This window comes from Larimichthys crocea, chromosome XII, assembly GCF_000972845.2.
Source record: "Larimichthys crocea isolate SSNF chromosome XII, L_crocea_2.0, whole genome shotgun sequence".
Classification (NCBI taxonomy): domain Eukaryota; kingdom Metazoa; phylum Chordata; class Actinopteri; family Sciaenidae; genus Larimichthys; species Larimichthys crocea.
The window spans coordinates 21,097,126-21,119,499 of NC_040022.1; the positions used below are offsets into that span (position 1 = coordinate 21,097,126).

At 39.9% G+C, this 22,374-nt stretch overlaps 2 protein-coding genes across 3 annotated transcripts; one reads left to right on the forward strand and one right to left on the reverse strand.

The window, feature by feature from the left end:
* Positions 1-201: 201 nt before the first annotated feature.
* On the reverse strand, positions 202-6,842 carry gtpbp1 (GTP binding protein 1). 2 transcript variants are annotated; one of them, XM_010737795.3, is made up of 14 exons: positions 6,411-6,842; positions 4,721-4,832; positions 4,362-4,542; positions 4,014-4,197; positions 3,704-3,868; positions 3,485-3,608; positions 3,206-3,320; positions 2,980-3,124; positions 2,708-2,890; positions 2,374-2,509; positions 2,078-2,256; positions 1,792-1,953; positions 1,477-1,527; positions 202-1,290 (listed from the first exon to the last, which is right to left on the reverse strand). In XM_010737795.3, the coding sequence occupies exons 1-14, from the start codon at positions 6,603-6,605 to the stop codon at positions 1,174-1,176; spliced, it is 2,049 nt and encodes a 682-aa protein (XP_010736097.1). In that variant the 5' UTR covers positions 6,606-6,842; the 3' UTR covers positions 202-1,173. The 2 variants fall into 2 exon arrangements, with proteins under 2 accessions (XP_010736097.1, XP_010736105.1); XM_010737803.3 differs by lacking the exon at positions 1,477-1,527.
* Positions 6,843-9,688: 2,846 nt separating this feature from the next.
* Positions 9,689-13,583, forward strand: lgals2a (lectin, galactoside-binding, soluble, 2a). Its single transcript, XM_010737784.3, has 4 exons — positions 9,689-9,820; positions 11,675-11,754; positions 12,598-12,769; positions 13,125-13,583. The coding sequence occupies exons 1-4, from the start codon at positions 9,812-9,814 to the stop codon at positions 13,269-13,271; spliced, it is 408 nt and encodes a 135-aa protein (XP_010736086.1). The 5' UTR covers positions 9,689-9,811; the 3' UTR covers positions 13,272-13,583.
* The last annotated feature ends 8,791 nt before the right edge of the window (positions 13,584-22,374 follow it).

Consider the following 22,374-nt stretch of genomic DNA (forward strand, 5'->3'; position numbering starts at 1 on the left):
GTAAATAGTTGCCATTTATCACCTGTAATATGTGGAACTAATGAGACTGAGACTACACAACACTCCTCTGCTTAGTATATTGAATGAAAGATACAGAAAACCCATCCAAATATTTTTTTCAAACAAATAAATTGCACAGTATTGATAGTTTTTAATATGTAACGATAAATATTTGACACGAAAAGAAACACTGTTGAAAAGTTCAGTAAAGCTTGTTTATTAATGGTCAGTTTTTTTAGAGGCAAAGTGTGTTTAAAATGTCACAACATGTTAACAGCAACAGGCCATAACGCATGGGGTACTGGAGTTACAAGTAGCACTGCAAGTACTGCATGTCTTATAATCAGGAGCAATTGTTGGAGTGACAAGATTATGTGCTGTATTTGTTTGTACTAACACTACTGGTATAAGGTTTGGACTATGACTGACTGACAGTGGAAGCGTGATCGATACTACTGAATCTAAGACTGCAGGTGAAGAGTAGATTGAAAGACCATCCAAGAGTGAACGTTCTGCATGTATGCCAAATAAATAACTGACAATTATAAAATGTAACCGCTTATATTTTCCATATATCTAGAATTTGAAATCACTATGTGCCCTCTGCTACATTCATTTATGGGTTTGCATACATTTTATACAATGGCATCTTTCCAATCAGAGCACAACTAACAGCTAATTTACATATGCAGTATAAATAGTAAATGTTTTTCATTGCAAATACACAGGGAATGCATGGGGGAGTTTCGTTTATAGCTGCTCATATTGGTACTGGTCTCTTGTTTTTGGGTTTAGCCTCCCTCTCCACCACTGACATCGAGCCAGAGGACTGAATTGTAGCTTAGACATGTAAAATATGGATAAAATCATCCTGAGTGAGGCTAACCTCAGAAACCAAGCTGCTTTCCATCACCTAAACCATTCAAAAATTCAAAAATGATGAAGGCAGCTGACATTAATGCATCAAGGGTGTATGCACTTTGGTTTGGGACATACTCCTTTTTCTTTCCATTTAACAAAAACAAAAAAAACAACTCTAAGACCTGGTGTAAAAATGCGAGGTGTAATTAGAGTGTGGAATGTCCAAACATTTGTTTCCTTCATGAATTTGTGGAATGAAGACACTTGGTGGAGTGATAGCAGAGAGGGTGGTTTACAGGAGACGAGGGCAGTTCAGCAGCCTCCTATTCCTGATGAGGAAGGAGCTGCTGTGGAGTTGGTGGTGCTGTTCTGGCCTTTTCCTTTGTGCCTCTGGCCACCCCTTCTCCTTCCACCTCCTCCGGACTTTGGCTGCACGGAAGAGAGAAAACGAAAAACAATCAGGTACCTCCAAATTTTGTGTATATCTGCAGTGTGTAATATAGTATTTAATATTGCAAGCAGTGTTGTTAGGAAACTGTAAGACGAATATAACCAGAAAACATCAGGTCCAGGTTCTCCACTGTTCTTGTTTATTTTGAATGAACCTATTTTTACCTTGTTCTCTTTGTTGCCCTCTTTTATTTGAGGGTCTTCATCTCCCTCTCCCTTAGGAAGCCAGCCACGCAAGCAAAGTAGAGGGAGAGAGCATGAAGGAGTGGTTTGCCATGACAAAATTTAGGTTTAGGATGAAATATGACAATTAAAGCAGGGTGTATGGGGTGGTTTAGTAAACAGAGGAAAACAAAAAGGCAGGAGGACAGAGAGACATTAACAAGTTAGAAAAGAGCAGCTATGTTAGGGAACTCAAGATCACCAGCACACTACACAGCACATCAAAAGCAGTGACATTTTTATTGAGTTGTGTCTCACCGGTTGTGTCACGTTTGGGCCTGCGGGCTGTGCTATCGTTGCTGCATCATCACCGGCTGCTGTGGTGCCGTCCTCTTTTCGGAGCGGTGCCTTCTTTGTAGACTGCATTTTGATTTGTGGAGGTTTGGAATTTGATGGCAAATTATTGGTGGATTGCAACAGCTGAAAGAAAAATGAGTCGATATTTTAGATGCTGCATTAAAAATCACTTTGTAACATGAATTTCTGCTAATTAATACTTATCTCTGAACTTTTGATATGGTGAGTACTGTGCCCCCTGTATTACCTTGGTGATAGTACCCACAGCCTTGGTGCGTCCCTCCCTGAACACCAGCCTCTGGTCGCAGTGCAGGTATTCGGGGGTTTTGATGAAGCGGAAGTGGACTGAAGCCTTGTCCCCTGTACGTAAGCAGTCTCTGTTCATAGACAGAATGGTGGCTGTCTGCCGTATACTGCCACAGTGAACTGAGTGGTGGGTGAGGACAGAAGGGTGGTTAGATAGAGAAAAAAAACATCTAATTTAAAACCAAGCAACACTTAAAACCACCATAGGACATGCCCTTTTTGTGGCATTGTACATACCCATGGCCTGGTATCTGGGAGATATCGTAGTGGGATGATGCAGTACCAGAATCTCAGCCTCAAACTCCCAAGTGGCCTGTGGGCACAACCTCGGAGAAACCATCACCATGCCTTTCCTTATGGATGAACGCTTGATCTTTACAAAGAGTCACGAGACAGGAGGGACGAAGACGACAGAGGACACAGACAGAAAAAGAAATGTTAAATTTTTAACACTATTAAAGATCCGACATATGAGTAATAGAGCGTGATACAAATGATGGAAGAAACAAGGCAAATAGCCAGACATGTAAGCCTGTTAATGAATACATCATGACAGATTTTCCCCTCCTACCTTTTTGAGAGCAAATGAGGCAGTCTGGCCACCTCTGACCTCCTTCACGGGCATTCTCTTGCGGTGGATTGATTTGACAGCGATTGAAATGAAGCTGCCCAATGGGTCCGGCCCTAGTAGCATTGTATCATTCAGACGTATGAGTCCACGTAAAGTAGTTCCCGATACTACTGTTCCCACTCCCTGAGACATAAACACAACACAAGTGATGTGTGAGGTGTGTACCGCAGTAAAATACATTTGGTCATGATCATATGTTACTGTGAGAGTACCGGCACAGAGTACGTGTCGTCTATCTGGAACTCAGCGGGCTGGTCATCTCTGTAGGAGGTCCTGGAGGAGAGCAGGTTGAGGAACATCTTGAGCAGGTCCATGTTCTCTCCGGTCACATTGGAGATCTGAAAGATGGGACACATCCTGTAGGGACACAACACACGCAAAGATTACCAAGGAGCATTTTTACTCTTACTCTGAATCTTGCTGAAACGGACTTAGTACCTCTCTGAACTGAAGTTTGAAGCTGTGACTATGACGTCGTCCTTGTTCTGTACCAGGACAGGGATCTTCCTACAGCCGGGGGACTTCAGTAACCTCTGGAGCAGCTTCAATGTCTCTGTTAGGAGCAAAGACCATAGGAATTACAGCACATCAACACATTGTGCAACTTTGAGAAATTAACAGCTTATTGAAATATTTACGTATACTAACTTAGCTCTTCCTATAGTTTCGTTGTATTACAGTTGAAGGAGTAGTTAAAAGAGATTCCAGGGGACTGACCTTGCAGGATGTTGGCTGGACACATGTCTATCTTGGTCACTACTACAAACACGGGTACATTCAGGGCTAAGGCAAGGCCCAGGTGCTCTTTGGTCATCCCTACAATACCTGCATTACTGCCCACCTGCCAGGGCAGAGAAAGGGGAAAGAATTATTTAAATTTTAATAAAATAAACAAGGAAAACTTGTTTTTTTATTGATGTAATACCAATTTCTGACCATGAGCATGCAGAAGTCTGGCAGGTGTCCAGTCATCCCAAACACAGTTGTCTTGAGGTATTTCTCATGGCCAGCCAGGTCTATGAAGGTAATGACCTTTGAGGACTTCTCGCAGATTTTGGTCCAGTCCAGGCTTCCTCCATGACTATCTGGTTTGTTCACCACCTTGGGAGCAGACATACCGTCTCTGCTTTCACGTCGTGCTTCACATATAAAACATCCTATCAGAACTATGTGTTGTATGCTACTTGCACACTCCCCATCTCTCTAAAGCATGCCAACTAGTAGCCTTCTCTGCTCTACCCCTCACCTGTCCCTCTTGGTCAAACCCCAGGATGTCGTTGCCCACACTGCTGGTTCTGCCACTCTCCATCTCGTGCTTGTGTCTGAAGAGCTTCTGGCGGGCAAAGCCCCTGCCATTGTCCAGCTCTCCGTGCGTCAACACTCCCAGCAGAGTACTCTTACCGGCATCCACATTACCCACTACTGCAACCCTGAGTGATAGTACCAAAATATCACAAAAACTGTGAGGCATAGCTTTCTGACACGTCTCGTAACAAATGTAGTGGAAAAAGAAAACAAATGTGATTTCGTGAGTGGGATCTATTACTGGATAAGTAACCATGACCCCTCTTTATTGACTTCTCTGACAACTCACCTGACCTCCAAGAAGTCCAGCTCACCCACACGTCGTCGGATCAGATAGTCGCGTACCACGCCAGCAGCCTCATTGCGCTCCCGGAGGGTAATAAGGTCAGCATCCAGTTGCTCACACATCGAGCACACCGTGGCTACTGAGGCTTCCATATCCTTCTCATCCAGACCCCAGTCGCCACCATCTACAACAGAGAGATGGGGGAGGGAGAAGAACTAGAGGTAAGTACACGGTTTAACAAGATATGATTTGTTCAGGGGCTTTGGCACAGACTGACTGAAAAATCAGAGGAAAGAGTCCAGTCCAAAAACGCTTAAAATGTGTAACCACAGCATATAAACTGCATTTTAATTTTGTCTCACCTGAGCCCATTCCAACCACATAGATGGTCTCTCCACATCCCTCTTCCATCCTGTCCCGTAGCTGGCGAAGCAATGAGTCATACTGCTCTCCATTTGGGCTAATAAGTGCCAACTGTTGCAGCAGGGGAGCGCAAAAAGAAACACAAGAGATATAAAATTGTTGGAGTCGTGCTGGCTTAATGGTTGTTCTATAACAGATGCGTAATCAAAACGTTTTCCAATGTGTCACAATCAGTGAGTCATAACCTGTCCAAAAGTTGGTGGTGATTGCACCAATGTGTGGTTACTTTAAGGAGCGATAGTAACTGGACTTTAAAGAGTTTAAAGAGTTTAAAGAGTTTAAAGTCTGCTCTCCGAACCCACAAACACAGCTGTCTGTCTTCCCACGAAACCTCTTAAGATTACACATGAACAGAAAAATCTCCATTATGCCATCCATCATTTACCACAGTAAAACTGATTGCATTGCATTCATTCAATGTAACTGTGAAGGCCTTTTATGGTGGTTTAACCATGTGTCTGATATTAAACTCTTACATTCTGGTGGTATGACCATTAAATAGGACAAATCTACTTGTATGTGGATATAAGGTTTAGGATTTATCACACTAAGATTACACATTAGATCACTATCACATTAGGTTATAGCTACAATTAAGAAAACCATTTAGACTTCATGTCAATATTGGTGCATGACAATAAACACAGTATAAAGAAAATACACTGTTGCCCATAAAGTTGGAATAAGTTTATCGTTTATCTTTTTATTCCTATTTATACACATCAAGTTTGGTTTAATTTTCACTGTGATATGTTCGGATTTGAGAAGATAACACTTTATCAAGAATAAATGACACTGTCACAGAGGTAAAAAACAAAAAATCATTCTAACTTTATAGGCGACAGTGTATAAAGATGAGAGCAAGGCCAGGAAGTATAAATTAAAAACAGAAAAACTTATATTATAAAGATAATATATGTACAATAGGCACCTTTGGTAGTATCATTGTGCCAAGTGTGATGTCACATGAAACATATGTGAACTAAAGTAAACCACACAGCTTATCAGAGGCTGACACAAACCAATGAGACTGACCAAAGGAGCCAAAGGTGAACAAAGGACTGCCTGCTTGATGCAATCTGTCACAGAGGACTGTAATACCAGTGTAATGTGTCATCTGACACAAACCTGACTGTCACAGCATTTTAAAACTCATGTAACACACCTGATAGCAACTTTTCCAAAGTGAAAACACATCTGACACTGTTTCCCATCCATTATCTGGCATGCATTACCTCAGCCTGACTACACTGTCTGCTTTCCGTGTGTTTCATCAGTCACTCTTTGTGTTTCTCTTTATGGTTTGTTTCTTTCTGGCAGCAGCATTATCATGAGACACAGTCAGCTCCGGTAGCATATGGTGCAATGTGCTCCTGCTGATAAGTCAGCTGTGTCAACGTTAGGTTAACGTTGGGTTAACGTTAGGGTTAGGTTACGCGCTAAAGCCTCAGCTATACGCTATATAACCTATAATAATATTTGCTACCAAGTGCACTCAGTGTATATAGTGTGGTGCAGCGTGCACTGTTTGGTCATTGCACAGCAGCTTTTAATAAACACGTCATTAGTTTCATTCATTCATTCCGGCTAACGTTAGCCTGCGTTAGCTTCAATGGGCCTGGCCTTTACCTTGTTGGTGAAGTCCACCGCACGGTCCTCGGGCTCGCCGTTCATCATGTCCCCGTCGTCGAAGCACTCGTCCCCCGTGTCGTCCCCGCATCCTGCCCGGTCTGGAGCAAAGATACTCGCGGGGACTAACGCGTCAGCCAGCGGTATGGAGCCTGGGCTTATACCTGGCTCATGCGCCGCTGCTAGTGATGCCATTTCTATGCCAGCCTGTTTGCAGCAAATAATATTTCAAGCTCCCCAAACTGTGATGACGGCTGGTAGCCAAACACACACACACACACACACACACACACACACACACACACAACACCGAGCGCTTACGTCTTTGCTCAGACAACGTAGTTCAAGCCAGGGATGTGCAACCTCACTTTAGATAGCATTACAGTAACACGCTGCTTGTTTATATGCAGTCAGCTTTCATTCAAGGCATTTAAAATGAAATGCATCTCATTAATATTAATGAGAAAGACGCAGGTGGGCACGCCCCTTTTCGCCTCACACTCACCAATGGTGTTTAAAGTCACCGTGAATATGTCAGCAGTGGACCAATACCAGTGAGGGGGTCGTTCATATGATTACAGGACACAGGGCTGGTAATGGTGTAATGAGAGTGTAATGCTCCTGTACTAGTGTTATGATGTAATGGCAGTAACACATGCTGTAATGCTGATGTGGGTAATTCATTATAAACATAGAAAATGTTTGCTATCATTATATATATATATATTATTATAATTTTTTTTAATCTAGGACTAATCACTTCAATTTGTATCAGTTTGTTCTGACAAATAAATAATTATGAAATACTTTGACCAAGGTTGATGACAGATGACAGGCGGTGAATGAATAAGAAGTGATTTTTAAAAAAAGTCAAAAATCAGTCACAAGGAAAGGATTAGTGTTCCAAAATGAGTTACTTTTCAGTCTTCGAAATGTCATCATCCTTCAAAGATTGTTCTACAGATTCTTTAGTATTGAAGTCATCAGAAATGTGGGGTGTGTTTAACATGTAATAGTTTGTTCTGGTGTTTATATTATTAATTCATAATAAGATAAATAATAAAATAATAATGGGATATCTGAAAATTTCACTCCCTGATTGTGATTCCCTTTGTCTTCTTTGCTTAAACATTCATAATAGGAAACCAGTCCTGTTTAACTAAATACAGCTGGGTTTTGTTCATAGGTGAAACATTCCTGACAAACTCTGAGCGGAAGGAAACACTTTTAAAATGAACTGTTTGCCTCAAATGAAGAAATAATCTAAAGTATTATAATTATAGTCATACAGTTTTATTTCATCTGAGAGATATGGAATGGATAAAGCCACTGTGTAATAACACTTCTCTCCCATAAAGGCCTGGGCGTGCTTGTGAGCAGTAAGAACACTCCCTGATAGCTATAATATATACAGCTCAACCTGGCTTAAAATGTCTTTAAGAGAGTTTCTTTAATAGATATATAGGTGACTGCAGTAATAAGGTTAAACTATTTCTGAGACTCAGATTCAGATTGGGACTAAAATGTGCAGTTTTTATTTTTCAAAGTAGTTTGTCTTCTTCTGAGTGAAATTCTGAGAGCTGAATAAACATGACCCTTGAAACCAAAGACTGAAAATGCTGTTTTGCAGAAATTATCTTAGGGTTAGTCATAAGTCAGCCTTTAAATCAATGTTGCACTTCTTCGCTTTGACCATTGGAGGGCAGAGAATACGCATGTCTGTAAATACACTCATGTCAACTTTCAACCCCACCTATAGCGTCAAAGCAGACACATTAACAAACTGATAAGTCCATTAAATAAAATATTTATAAGGGGGTAGCAACCTTTATAAATGTAATATCTATTTCAGGGCATACATTACATGCAGAAATACTAAGGCTTATTAGGTTTATCAATGATGTAGATTGACATTAACACAACATGGCAATCAATACTCTAATTTGCATACATAACAATGATAATAATAAAAATCAATCTCTGTGTGTGTGTGTGTTTCCTCTGTTGTGAAATAGAGGTCTTTGTGTCATTAGATCTGCTGACTGTCTTGAGACTGGGTCTTGAGGCAAAAGGATATGATCATATGTTTATGTCACATTGACCACTGAACTGATGCAAGAACTGTGACAACCGGTATCGATATATGACTGTCCAGATACATCATGTACCTGAAGAGATACACCTTTAAAATCAAGCTATTATCCAGTAGATGGCTTGATGAGGAATCCACCTCTAATTTTGTTATGGTTTAATCTGTGGCTTGGGAACTACCAATTCCTCGGATCGCTCGAGATGCCAGCTGTCCAAAATTAGAACAAACCACACACTGTTTGGCAGTGAACATTGAGAAAGAACAGCTGAACTAAGTTCCACATTTGTGCACTCGTATGTTAGTAACTGTGAGTGTGTGCTTGTCTGTCATCATAATTAAAAACAGATGTGGTTTTATTCAGCAGATACAGCTCCTCAATGTGTTAACCGGTACACGCGATTAACACTTTTAACACTTACCAAGCAACGTTTTGTAAGTGGTTATATCAACTAGTAACACAGTTTTCTGACAAATGAGAGATCTGAACAGGAATCGCACCACGCAAAAATTCATTCGTAATACTAAGTTTCATCCAGAAATGTTTGTCCTGATATATCATATTGATGATGCTGCCATGTAAGAAAACTTAATTAAGACAGAATTAATGCAAGATAGATTTGAATGCACATCGCATGAGAGATCTAACCAAACCATCTACTCAGGTCACATCACACAAATGGTGTAGAACCAGTGTAGAAAAGGAACGCTTGGCAGATGGTCCTTACATTAGGTTGTATTACACTGCAGCATTTTTGGAGGATATGAGTCATTTTCAACAGTCCACTTCCACTTTTTTCCCGCCTAACTGAAGTTTACTCAGTTGGCAGGCTGAATGATCTCAAGTGCTGCCATTTGATCCTACAGTAAGTTACAAGCTATATACAGTAAGTGGGCATTAAGACTGCTGGCTGTGTTAAATATTTAGATGTCGCCTTGGCAACAAATACATTTCTATTTTTGTCCGGCACTCTGGCTACTCTGCTCCCCCTCGCAGTCAGACTCAACACCACCAGGTTACTATGTAACAGTCTGATGTCAACAAATGATCTATAACTAATTGTCTTCAGTTCACCGAGGCCTGCAGTAACTTGTTAAGCACTAAAACTATGGTCAAGTTAGTTATTTTTGGGCACTTTGACTTCATTTGTCAATGTTCTATAATGGGCTGATATTATTTGCTGCTTGAAATGTCAGTCAGGCAGAAGGAACCTCCCACACTGTATATATTGCCAGTGTGCAGCGAGGCAAGGCCCTGTCTGCAGCACTTTCAATTCTTCTCAGCTGATCTTGACTGACTAAATCTGCAAAGATGGTGAATGTAAGTACAATTCTGACAATAATATTCTGCTCCTGTGTCGCTTTTACTCTCTGTATTTTATGATTCAGACAGACGAGCAGGTCATATTTTTAAAACAGGAACTGACAGCTGGTTGACATAGCTCACTCTATTGAATGACATGGTGATGAAAGTGAAGCTTAACTAAACCATCTAGTTGTACTTAATCTGAGTTTTTGTAGCATGTGCTTTGAAGGGGTCTGGTGGGCTTCTCGGATTTGTTTGGTTGCCTTTTATGGTCAAAATATTCCCCACAGAGCACACATGCATACACATTAGTCATCGATTTAGGGTGTTCTTCTTTCTTACAATTTCATTACACTGCAACAGGAACGCTTGTTAACATTTGTCCATTTCATTCTAATTATTTCAGTCAGAGCTGAGCACAGAGGTAATGCATTCTGGACTCATAAAGTCAGTAGATTACAATAAAGACTTTGTATCATTCTGGCTTTTTGTTGGCTACAGGGGTAAACATGTGTATGGAAAGGGAACAGCGAGAGTGGGAGGAACCAGGTTAAATTACATTAAAAGAATGAAATGAAATAAGTTCATTATGTGAGAAATAGAACAGATGCTACTATACAATCATTCTCAATTGGAGTTAACAGGTCATCAGTGATATATTGTGGAGCATTTTAATGCAGTTATATCAGGGAATGTTTCCTGCACTATAAAAGATCCATTTTCTACTCATATCGTGTTGAAATTCTATCAGGGTGGCAGTAATTCCTTTATTTGTGATATATGTTTTTTACTTGTACGTACTTAGTGAGTATTCAGTTGGTGGCTGGTCATTCAGTCAGTGTCGGTGTCAGTGAGAGGTGAACTTTTGCCAGAAACAGCAGTGTCTGAAACAGATACAGGATGATTGCCTCCACAAATCTCAGCCCAACCCTTCACAGCCCAATGCTATGTGTTGGTCATGCACTTTACAGTTGGACTCTAACATGGAAAGTATGTACCACCCATGCCATTCTATCCCTTTACTCTCTTTTATTTCATGGTTTTGTTGAACTCCATATACAGTACAGTTTTTTTTGGTTTTTATTGCAGATTGATTTTCCGACAGCTGCAGTGCACACAGATCATTAAAATTCTTGCTCCTGTCCCCTGAGAGAAAATAATATGTCTAACAATGAAACTTGAAATTAAACCTAAATTTAAACTTTTTGCATATAAGGAACATTTCTTCAAATGTAGGTGTGAATGATAAAACACTACACAATAATTAAAACATTCAAATCAGTGGCATTTCCAGACTGTTTCGACTGGGGTGGTCCAAATCTGATTGCCCTGACCACAGCTAACATTTCCCCAGATATATCATTGAACAAAGTGACAAAATGTCAAACAGCAGTGATTTCTGTTTCAGAATGAAATGATAGATGACTCAAGTACAATTTCCTAATCATCGCACAGCTCAGTATTGCCACATGTACAGGAGCAACCATACTGAGGATTTCTGTTGCACTCAGCCTTTTTTCCCCCCTCTGCGTACTTGCCATCCAGTGTTGCACATAGGAAAATATTGCTCAGTTGAACAACGGCTGTCCCTCATCATTTTTCTAAATTTTTAGCCTCTGCCAAAATCGCTGTAGAGGAAAAAAGGCCATAGCAACTGCTGAAAAGCTTTGACTCTGGGCCAGTGGGAGCATAATTGAAAACACATGTCTTTTCTGTGGATGAAATGAGGGTTGAGGAGTTTGCTGAAGCTACTGCTGGTGTTTCTTTTTGCCCCAAGCTGCAATAATAATTGAATCTCGTAAAAATCCAGTAGTATTTTCCACACAATAGTGTATTGTATCACTCTCCTCCCTCTCTTTTTCTGCACAGGGTATGATCGTAAAGAACATGTCCTTCAAGGTCGGGCAGACCCTGACTGTTGTTGGAGTCGCCAAACCTGATGCTACAAAGTGAGTAATGTGAATGTTGACACTTTTGAAATACGTTTATCACAGTAAAACTGAATTAGTCCAGCTCCTCTTGGTTCTTTTTGGTGTTGACAATAAGATAATTTATCCCTTAATGAAATTAAAATGATATCAGGACACCTGAGGCCACAAAGTAAGTAATGTAAAACACCATTTTGAATGGTCCTGTTCCTTTTTGGTGTTCAGTTCACATTAAGAATGCCATGCCTATCTCACTGAATGCGATTCCTTTGCTCAGATATTTGGATAGCTTATCTCTTAACGAAATTAAAATGATATCTGGACCAAGTACTGTCCATAGACAGCTGTTCAGGGTATGACAAGGTGGAGACATGTGATTGTTTAGTAAGTGAAGTCATTCCCCCCAAATATTTGTTATTAAAATCAGGACAAAGAGCGTTCAATGTTCTTTTTCAGTCTAGTTTATCTTCCCTAGATACACAACAAAAGGTCACTGAGGCTTCAAGAGTACAAGTAATGAATCATGGTAATCTGTGTTTCCTTCCTTTATTTTCCACTTTCTGTGCTTATTCAATTTTCCCTGTGAAAGGCAGTGACTGATCTCAACATGTGGGCCAGTGTTTATATACACACTTACACAGAGATGGAGGTGGAATCTATAATCTATCTATAATCAGTTACAGTCAGTGACTACTATGCGCTTCCCCTCAGTGATGTGGGGTTCATGAAGATAATGGTTAGCAGATGAAAAGAGCAACTGCTTTTTCTCGGGATTTTGTGCGCTTGGTGTCCTCTTAATCATTTAAAACAGAAGGAGGGGCAATATTAAAATATAACCAACTTTCTTGTTACATTGTGCTGCAGTTTTGCTCTGAATATTGGCCCAAATGACCAAGAGATCACTATGCATATGAACCCTCGTTTTAACGCTCACGGAGATGAGAACGTGGTGGTCTGCAACTCTTACCAGCAAGGCCAGTGGTGTGAGGAGCACCGTGAAGGAGGCTTTCCTTTCCGCCAGGGGGAGGAATTCAAGGTTTGTGTTTACATATTCTAGCCCAGCTGCATGCGTGTCTGCAGACAGACAGTCTGTCCCACCACTTTCTTATACAATAGTGACCTCTGTTGGAAAATGTTTGTCACTGCACCTCTGATAACGTTACTATAATTCTTTGAGGACAAATTTATGGACTTGTGGAGATCTGCAAGAGTTAAATATATGAATGTCTCATCAGATAGCATAGTTTCAGGTGTTTATAATGATATGGTACAGCATGCAGGAGGTAAATGCATGCAAATCACCAAGTTACATATTACATATAATTGTGTATCTGTGTCCATGAATGGCAGGTTTAATGTGTAACAACTTTATCTGCATATTCTCCATCTAGATCGTCATTGCATTCACCCCTACAGAGTTCCTGGTGACTTTATCAGATGGCTCCACAATCCACTTCCCCAACCGCATGGGTGCAGAGAAATACTCCGTTGTCAGCTTCGATGGGGATGTTCGTGTCAGAAGCTTTGAGATCAAGTAAACTTTCAACCGCTGAGGAATTGGTGTCAGTAGTGCCTTACATGCTTATCAGACAAAGTATTATGTAAGAATTTTGCATATTGGCTCGCACAAATGAAAGTACCCATTTACAGAAAAGTGAATAGATAAGATAGAAGCCATAATAGTTGACCACATAAGTTTAGTTGACCACATAAAATGTGATGAGTTGTTCTTTAAAGTGCCTTGAAATGCTTTATGCTCTCTTGTTTTCCCTCCCAGACATTCCACATTCATAACCCAGCATAATGCTTGCCTTGACAAGATTTATTAAAGCATGTCCTTTTACGAGAAACATGGACTTTGGTGACTCCTTCATCTTGTTACACAAGTATATTACACTGGGGAACACAATTTTTGTTGAGTTAGGTCTGACAGCTGTTTTTAACAAATTTTTGGGTGCAGAATCCAAAACTGGGCTCAGTTTTTCTCTATCACGTCAAGTTTTTGAACTATAGGATCCCGTTTTCTTAAAAAAACATGAAAAATACAGTACCTAACAGATATGTGCTTGTTTGTTGAATCCTCGTGAATTTCAAAATCTGCATCACTGCTGTCACTGCGTTATTCAACATCACTCAGATCTTTCAGAGGAGGTAGTTGTTTGAAAACTGGCACTGGAATTTCAGCTGAATGAGGCATTTGAATGAGACAATTGTTTCAGTTTCATGTTATTCACACAAGTCAAATAAAAAAATGAAAACACAATTAGTCATGTCAGCCAGTAGATGTCGCCATTGCTATGTTGATGCAACTTGAACGTTTGAGGTCACACAATGGTTACAGAATTTTAGGCGACTTTAGAATCTGTCAGTGAATTATGATCTCTGTGTTTTCTTTTTATTCATTTACTGGCAGAAATGGTACAGATATACAACTACTGGAAGTCCAGAAACTGGTACATGTGTACAGGAAGTAAAAGACACCATGTCATCAAAACAAATTGTGCAAAAAGATGGTCCAACTCAAGACTGTCAAGAAAATTTTAACCCTATGGGATTTAAGCAAACAAAAGTAACACAAGGCAATGTAAGTAAAGCTGATTTGATGAGAGAAAAGGAAGTGGTCTGGATGCAGTGCCGTCATATAGTCTTATAGTGAAACTAGTTGAGTGTTATTCTTCTTCGAGCCAAAAAAAAAATGGTGTAAGAAGGAAGGAAGGAAAATAACAACGGAAGGAAGGAAGGAAGGAAGGAAGGAAGGAAAAAAATGACGGAAGGAAGGAAGGAAGGAAGGAAGGAAGGAAAATAACGACGGAAGGAAGGAAGGAAGGAAGGAAGGAAGGCAGGAAGGAAGGAAGGCAGGAAGGAAGGAAGGCAGGAAGGAAGGAAGGAAAAACACGACATTATAATTTCCTAAGCCCCCCCTCCTCTGATTGATTAGACTGTACCTGCTCTCAGTTTTCTGATGTCACCTCTTATTGACAATATAATAAAGTAAAAACAACCAAAACTCAGGGAAGGAAGAAGAGAAAAGAAGAGGAGGGAAAACAAGACAAAGACAGAGGTACAGTAAAGACTGCTTGTAATAGTAACAGTTTACTGCTTCTTTGCATTCTGCTAATCAGCAGTTCACTGTAATGATAATAAGATTGAATCTAATTTGCCTCAGAATTAATAGAAATAATTGATACATGTACAGAATAGGGAAAATCATGCCTCTCTTAGGTTTTTTATTTTTATTATTTCACCTCATTTTATTCTTGGTATCATGTTTTTTTTTTTATGATTAGACTGTAACACCCAACGGTTTCAGACACTCCTCTTCTCTCGTCATATGTGCTGTTGAGATAACTGAATCTCCCACAGTCACCAGTTATCGTCACTTCAGCAACATCAAGCGATCCTCCTGTCGCCTCCACGTCTTGTTTACAGTTTTTATTTTGTGGGCAGTTAAATCTTATACTCTGTGTAAGTTATTTATATTAAATGTATATATTGTATTCAGTTTCTTGTATGTTCGTATGTAAACTGGCAGTGCTGCCATGCAAGGGGGGCACCACCTTAAATCTTTCCTAGGGTGCCAAATTGGTTCGGGTCGGGACTGTCTGAGGTCATGACAGGATGCACTGGAGCTTACCTCTTGTGGGTTGAAGGCCGTCCTTTGAGTTTGTCCTTGTCCTGGGTTTTTGTGGCCTCACCCAGAAATGAAACTGATCAATAAGGATTTTTTGAAGTTTTGAAGTTATGCTTACACATAACCCATATTGACAGGCTGTGGACTCGCACTGAACTCTTTCTGTCTGCCTGTCTGTCTGCCTGAGCAGAGCAGATTGAGCTGATTTTGAGAAAGGCAGCCCAAAGCCCTCAGGGAAAAATACAGCTTGTTTCTCTGCTACACTCAGTCACCGGTGCCTGGCCTGGAGATATATTTACATGACTTCACATACTGTATATATCTATAAAGTTGGCACACAGGCATGACTTGCATGTACAGTATGTGCATATGTATGTGTTTCACCTTTATGGTGATGGTTGTGCTCTGTATTAGTACTGGACTGGAGACTGACTTTTTGAATTCACAAAAAATCAAGGAGGAGCAGCTACATCACATGTCTTGATCATTAAAACACACAGTGTTCCTAGCTCTGTTTCATTGTCCTACCTAACCCAAGCATTGTGTTTGCTCAGTGCCAACTTACCAACCAGCCAAAGTACACAGTCAGCAAATACCCCCCTCAGTTCCAAATGTGCTCCCTAAACCTCAATTATTCACAGCTTATGAATAACGCACTTTACCTCAAGCTGGCAAGCAGGGGTATTTTTGCACGTCGTGTCTTGAATTAGTCATAAACTCACAATGGCAAAACATGCAATTTTCATACTTCCAGTCTTTTTCCTGTGTGGCATATAAAAGTGCCATAATAAGTATAAGCACTGACTTGGCATGTGAAGTATGAATGTAATCATGTTTAATTGATCTGAAATCTCTGCAGCCTCCCTCATGTTGCATGGATCAACAAATAGTGACCAACATTCTATATCTGGTACACTCAATCAGTCTGTTGCTATGGCCTTCTCATTAGAGTTAATAGCCAGAATTGAGATTTGTCCCTCCCGTGAGGAAATTCCTCTACTGAGAATCACTTAGGCTGTTTTGGAAAATGTTCTGAGAGAGGAAAATTAAGATTGACCTAGTGGTTATAGATGGTAATGCAGCACTAATACCCATGCAAGGAAGCATGGGTATTAGCGAAACACTTCAAGAACCATCTGATTTTCTTCTTGGCTTCTTGGAAATGTGAGTCTATTGGAGATCGTTGCGCATCACAGTCACCTACCTGTCTTTGCACCACTGAAATGCTGAAATGCCTCCTGTTGGTCAGTGGATACTGATTCTCCATGGTGTTCACCAGCCAGATGTCCCAGAGAAGGCAAACACATCGGTTGTTTGGTTCAGTAAATCCTGGACACACCTTTTTTAATGTCAGTCAAGGTAAGTTTGGCCTGTTTTCATTGGTAACTACAATCAGACTACAGCATTTTTGAACGTTTAATATTACATGGAATCGGTGTTTGGCCCATTATGTTCTTTTCTTCATAACAACACATTTACTATTCTGCTTTAGTTTGTAACCAATCAGAAATCACAGTCAAATCTGGTTTGTTATCATTATTTTGACGCTGTCTATGGTGCTGAACAGTATTCTGCCACATTCACTGGTACACACAAAGTTCTTAAGGGCCTCCTGTGTTATATCTTGTGGACACATTAAAAAGAATCACACTAGCAAGAACAAAATGTAATGTTAGAGACCTCACTGATGTATATTTTGACATTTCATTGTTAATATATATTCTATTTTATAATACTTTCAAAGAAAACAGTGGTGCAAACATCTGATCAGACAGATCATGATCTCACTGGAATCCACCCCCTCTCGCCTCCCCTCATCTTCTTGTTGAATCACCATACTAACCAAAAACCTCTTACTGAAAATCATGAGAAAGTTTCAGAGCGTCTGCGTAACCATAGTAACATACGGTGCCAGAGGAAAGGGAGAGGGAGATGAGCTGTGCTGCTGCCAGAAGAGCTTCTGAATGAATCAGTTTACACAAATATACTCCAGACAAAGTCCAGACTGGAGTTGTTATATCATACGTGTGCCACACAACAAAAGATTATCCATGTCAGACATGTTCTCACGTGTTGGAAAACCACACAAACCACAGAGGGTGACAACACAGGATTACTCTGAGCAGTAGCATGGGAGTAAATTTGCCTTAAATACAATACAGTCAATACATTTGTCCAAATTTGTCATCTGATATTTAACGCTGTGAGAGGACACTGACAGGGACACAGTATCGTGCAGTGAGTTCTTCAGACCATCAGGAGGAAAGCGAGCCCTTGAGCAAGAGAGTCACAAAGAATCCAATTTCAACACAGTTAACAGGAATGGCTTAATCTTAGTTTCCTTTCTTCTGCAACTAGTTCGAGTTTCATGTTATCCAGTCAAATAAATACATGAAAACACAATGAGCCATGTTAGCCAGTAGATGTCGCCATTGCTATATTAGTGCAACTTGAGGACCGTGGGGAAAAATGTTTCAGGTCACACACTGTTTACAAAATTTAAGTGACTTTTGCATCTGTCACTTAATTATAATCTCTGTGAAATTGTGTGAGAAATCACCTGACTGTTTTTTTTTTCTGCCATTACCTGGCGGCAGAACTTCCATGATTCAATCATGATTCAACCCAATTTTTTGATTTTTTTTTTTTTTTTTTTTTTTTGAAATGGTACAGATTTACAACTATAGGTAGTATAGAAACTGGTACAGATGTTCAGGTGCAAAGCATGGCCGAACTCAAGACCGCCAAGAATCCTCTGGAATCCGAGCAGTCGCAATTGATGGGCGCCCAGAGGGTTAAACAAAAATTCTATACTCTGACAGCTCTATTGATTTCATGCTGACCAGAATAATGTATTCTAAATGCATGGGTTGGCACAAACTATGCAGTAGTTACACCAAGGCACCATTTTGTGTGTGCGTGTTTTGTTTGTTTAAGAGACTTGTGAGTATTTTTACAATCTAAAGTGATGTAACAGAAGGCAATGTATGTGAGGAGAGAAGAGGAAGTGAGGAAAAGAGTTGATGTGTGAGAACGGGTTCCCATGCTCTGATCTTTAGACAAAGGCTGACGGAGTCATGCAGGATGACCTTTCCTTTCTTTGGTTTGTCAAGATGTATTAACAGTGATACAGCAGTGTGTGTATGTGTGTGTGCGTGTTATCAGTCTGAAATGGTTTCTTCAAGACCCACAAGTGCATGTACTGTATGTACTGTATGTGCTATATATGTGTGTGTGTAAGGTAATCAGTGCTCTGAAGCAACCAGGCGGTGTCAAAGGTGATCTCTCTATGGAACGAGAAGAAGGAGTACCTATGGTTACCATGATGACCACAGTTCAGCCCCTCTCCTCTTGTTTCTATTCTCTATCTCTCTCTATCTCTCTTCCTTTCTCCGTCGAGTTGTCTCTCTTGTTCTCCTTCTCTCTCAGTCATTCTTCAGCCGTTGCCCATCCCTCTTCCCGCACTCTTAATTGGAAATAATTCATTTTAACACTTCCCCGCTTCATTATTTCGTGGCAGACACGATCAATATTCAGGGCTGTGTGTTAGCATATGTGTTTGTGTTTGTTCTGCAGCCACTTAGGCTCGAGACTCAGCGCCATGTGTTTACAATCTATTTATAATTTTGTCATCCTAGTTGTCCATACTGTAATTTTACATTGGTCTGTTCTTCACATGACATCTATTGTGTGTTTAGACAGATCCCTTCTCTGTTGCTCTTCTTTAGATTTCTTCAGTTTCCCCCCGCCCTGAAGCAAATTTTTAACACTGGGCTATATAAATAAAACTGACTTGACTTAATCTCCACCCACAAATAGTATAAAATGGCATGTGTGTGTGAACCCAACAGACCACACTATGTCTATTTTACAGAAATGTTACATGGGATCTATCCCACTGTGTATAAATCTGTGTGTTTAGACTCACTGATCCACAACCTGCTGCTTGTGTGAAGGAAAACAACCCTCCAGTCTTTCCACACACATCCAGTCAATTACTTTAGGGCTTTTATTAACATGTTCCAATCACCTTGGTCATGGTATGGAAAACACACACACACATACATACGTACATCTAAATGTGTGGGCTGACAGCAGGCATATGCTTTATTACATTTATTTCATGTGATGAGAACTGCGGATGTTTAACACATCCGTGTTTCCTTCACCTGTGCCATGTCATTTACTCAGTGTGTGTGTGTGTGTGTGTGTGTGTGTGTGTGTGTGTGTGAGTAAATGTGCTGAAATGTGTGGAATGGAATGATTCACCTCAGCTTACATAAAACCTTTGTCTATATTTAGCGCCAGCATGACTCCAGATTTCTGCACCGAAGCTATCAGCCACACATTGAGATGTGCGTGGGCCCGCTCTGAGCTGACTGCGGTCCTGGATTCATGTTCTGCATGCATGCCTCACCTCTGGCTTGGTTTAATCTTAGAAACATGATAACACATAAACTCAAGAGCACCTGTTGGGCAGTATGATAGTGTTACCTTGGGGAATTTAAATAAAGATTATGATTTATGTATCTGTACACAAACCATAACATAAAAAACAAAGATACAGAACATAATGGCTGTGCAGAAGAAGACATAAACCCAGGTGGGCTTGTTAGAATTGTCCCCAAAGAGCACTGAAAATCAAGTCTGAAATGCATGCAGAAAAACAACAGCAACAAAAGACAAATAAATATGAGCTCTGCGTGCAGATGTAGACACTTGAGGGTGAGAGGCGTAGAATAGTACCAGGCCAAACTTGTCTTTAGAAATGTTGGTTTATAGAGACTAAAAGGAGTAATGTGGTGGGTGATAGTATTGTGCAAGATAAAACTCAATGTCTGGAAAATGTGGATGCCAACCATATGGAAAATTATATAAGGCAGTATACACTGTATATCTTAATGTGTGTTATTCCAGCATTTGTTTTTATATGCTAACATTTTAAGGTATTAACTTGGCTGTAATTGAGAAATCCCACATCATTAATTCAATATTAGAACAGCATTTTATTATGACTTTGAGAGTTACACTTTCTGTTCTTCATGAAGCTGAATCCATTTGGAAAATTCACAAGATGCTTGTTTTTATTACTAGTAAATCAATCTGTTTTAGTTGCAGAGTGAAATTACAATCATCTTCTAAAAGAAGAGCTATCTAGAGATAATGGAACATCATTACTGATATAAATAAGAACGTCCAAGAATGTAACCTTGTGGAACTCGTAGGTGATCTTTAGTCATCCGTGAATAGAAAGATAGGATAGAAAGAGTGTCTCATGGAGAAGAAATCTTACAGTTCTTCACTTGTAATTTGATATTCAACATGATATGACTGTCAATGATATTCTTTGGTTTTTCTTTGAGCACTGTGGCCTATAAAACCTAAGCAGTGACCATAAAACCCAGCTTGACTCCCAGAAGAGTGCTATATTAAATGTCTCCATATAAATATCTATGAGAAGAAAGATCTATTGTGTACACTACTGGTAGTTTAACATGGTGTCTGTAGACATATTCTCATTCTCAAAAACATACAACAATCAACAATATTATAGTATATAGTTAAAACATAATTATGCACATTAGATTTACTTTCTCTCAAATTCTGTAAATATAGCCTTCTAAATTGTACACATTGGACCCTTTAGTTTTCTGCCAGTATGAACATATTATGGACATTCTCAATTTGCTTCTGTATTTGTGAGGAATACAATGTATCGGTCAAGGTGGAAACCCGAGGGGAACTTATCGTTTTGTTCAAGGCAAACCACAGAGTAGCCCTGACAGCTTGGAAAGTGCACTGTCATTGACCTGCCCTACAGTGACAGTGTGTTTGTGTGCAGCCATGTGTATGCACAGGAGCACAGGTGATCTTTTATTTAAACCCTTCCGAACACCTATCAGTATCAGTTTGCGGCAATAGAGAAATCTAGATTAGATTTAAAGATTTAAAGGCTAGTGTTTTCAAACTTGTTCTTGCCGCCTACTGAAACAGCTGAGTGAAACAGATTATGCGTTTTGTTTTTTTCAATTCTCAGCTGCTTTTACAGCAGCACTGAAAATGTTAGATGACTTAAGTAAAGCAATACATGTGCAATCTCTGTATATCTATCACTAAATATGTATAAAGATAGATAGTGAGTGCTCCTATGATGAGGAGTTCATTGCCTTTAACCTTCAACTAGATTTGTAACACACCTCACGCACACCACGTCAAAGTCAGTCACCTTGTTTACTTGAGTTGTCTCCTGGGCTGGATTAAAGCTTAACACCACAGTTACCAGTCTAAAGCATACAAACGTCAAGCTAAACTAAGACTGGCCTCTGGTATCATATCTGAAGAACAATTTATAAGACCTGTATTCCCGGAATCAAACATTCAGGATGTGACCTGACTGCTCTGCCAAATCACTGCAGGCGTATACTATGAATACAATTATAGATTTGTATGCTTGAATACTGAATCTGCATTTGTTCTTACAACACTAATAATGTTTCTTCAATTCGTGTACAGATTTTCTTTGCACTTGGAATTTTCTGTCAGTGTACACTGTTGATGCCTCAGGATCAAATTTAATTTGGGGCAAAGACTGCAGAATACAAATAATGGCTTTGTAAGTCAAGCCTCCATCATAATCTACTTTAATGTGCAGTCCAGCGAGAATATTACCTCCAGCAAACATATAATGAATCACATTCAGGCTATAGCTTTGTAATGCCCAGACCACCTCTAAAACTGAATTTCCATATAAACTTGTACAACGCAATCACAATGCTACAATATCTTTAATCTGACCACCTCTTGATACCAGCTATTATAGGGTCCATCAGGCAACTATTGACGCTGAACAACAGTTTCATTTACTGGGTGTGCGTTTCATGCTGGCACTCACAGTTCTGGGAATTGTGATGTCGTCTTAACATCAAGTACATTGTGGGCTAAATTGTGGGAGTTTTATGATTCATACTTAAAATGTGTTCCTCATCCAGAGGAAACATGTTCTCTTCATT

Excerpts from the sequence above, each read along its gene's own strand:
- lgals2a (XM_010737784.3), top strand. Across the intron at positions 11,755-12,597 it reads GCCAAACCTGATGCTACAAA|TTTTGCTCTGAATATTGGCC; the intron begins GTGAGTAATGTG and ends ATTGTGCTGCAG. Across the intron at positions 12,770-13,124 it reads GCCAGGGGGAGGAATTCAAG|ATCGTCATTGCATTCACCCC; the intron begins GTTTGTGTTTAC and ends TTCTCCATCTAG.
- gtpbp1 (XM_010737795.3), bottom strand. The coding sequence starts at position 6,605 with ATGGCATCACTAGCAGCGGCGCATGAGCCAGGTATAAGCCCAGGCTCC. Across the intron at positions 4,833-6,410 it reads CGGTGGACTTCACCAACAAG|TTGGCACTTATTAGCCCAAA; the intron begins GTAAAGGCCAGG and ends CTGCTGCAACAG. Across the intron at positions 3,869-4,013 it reads GGTTTGACCAAGAGGGACAG|GTGGTGAACAAACCAGATAG; the intron begins GTGAGGGGTAGA and ends TCTGCTCCCAAG.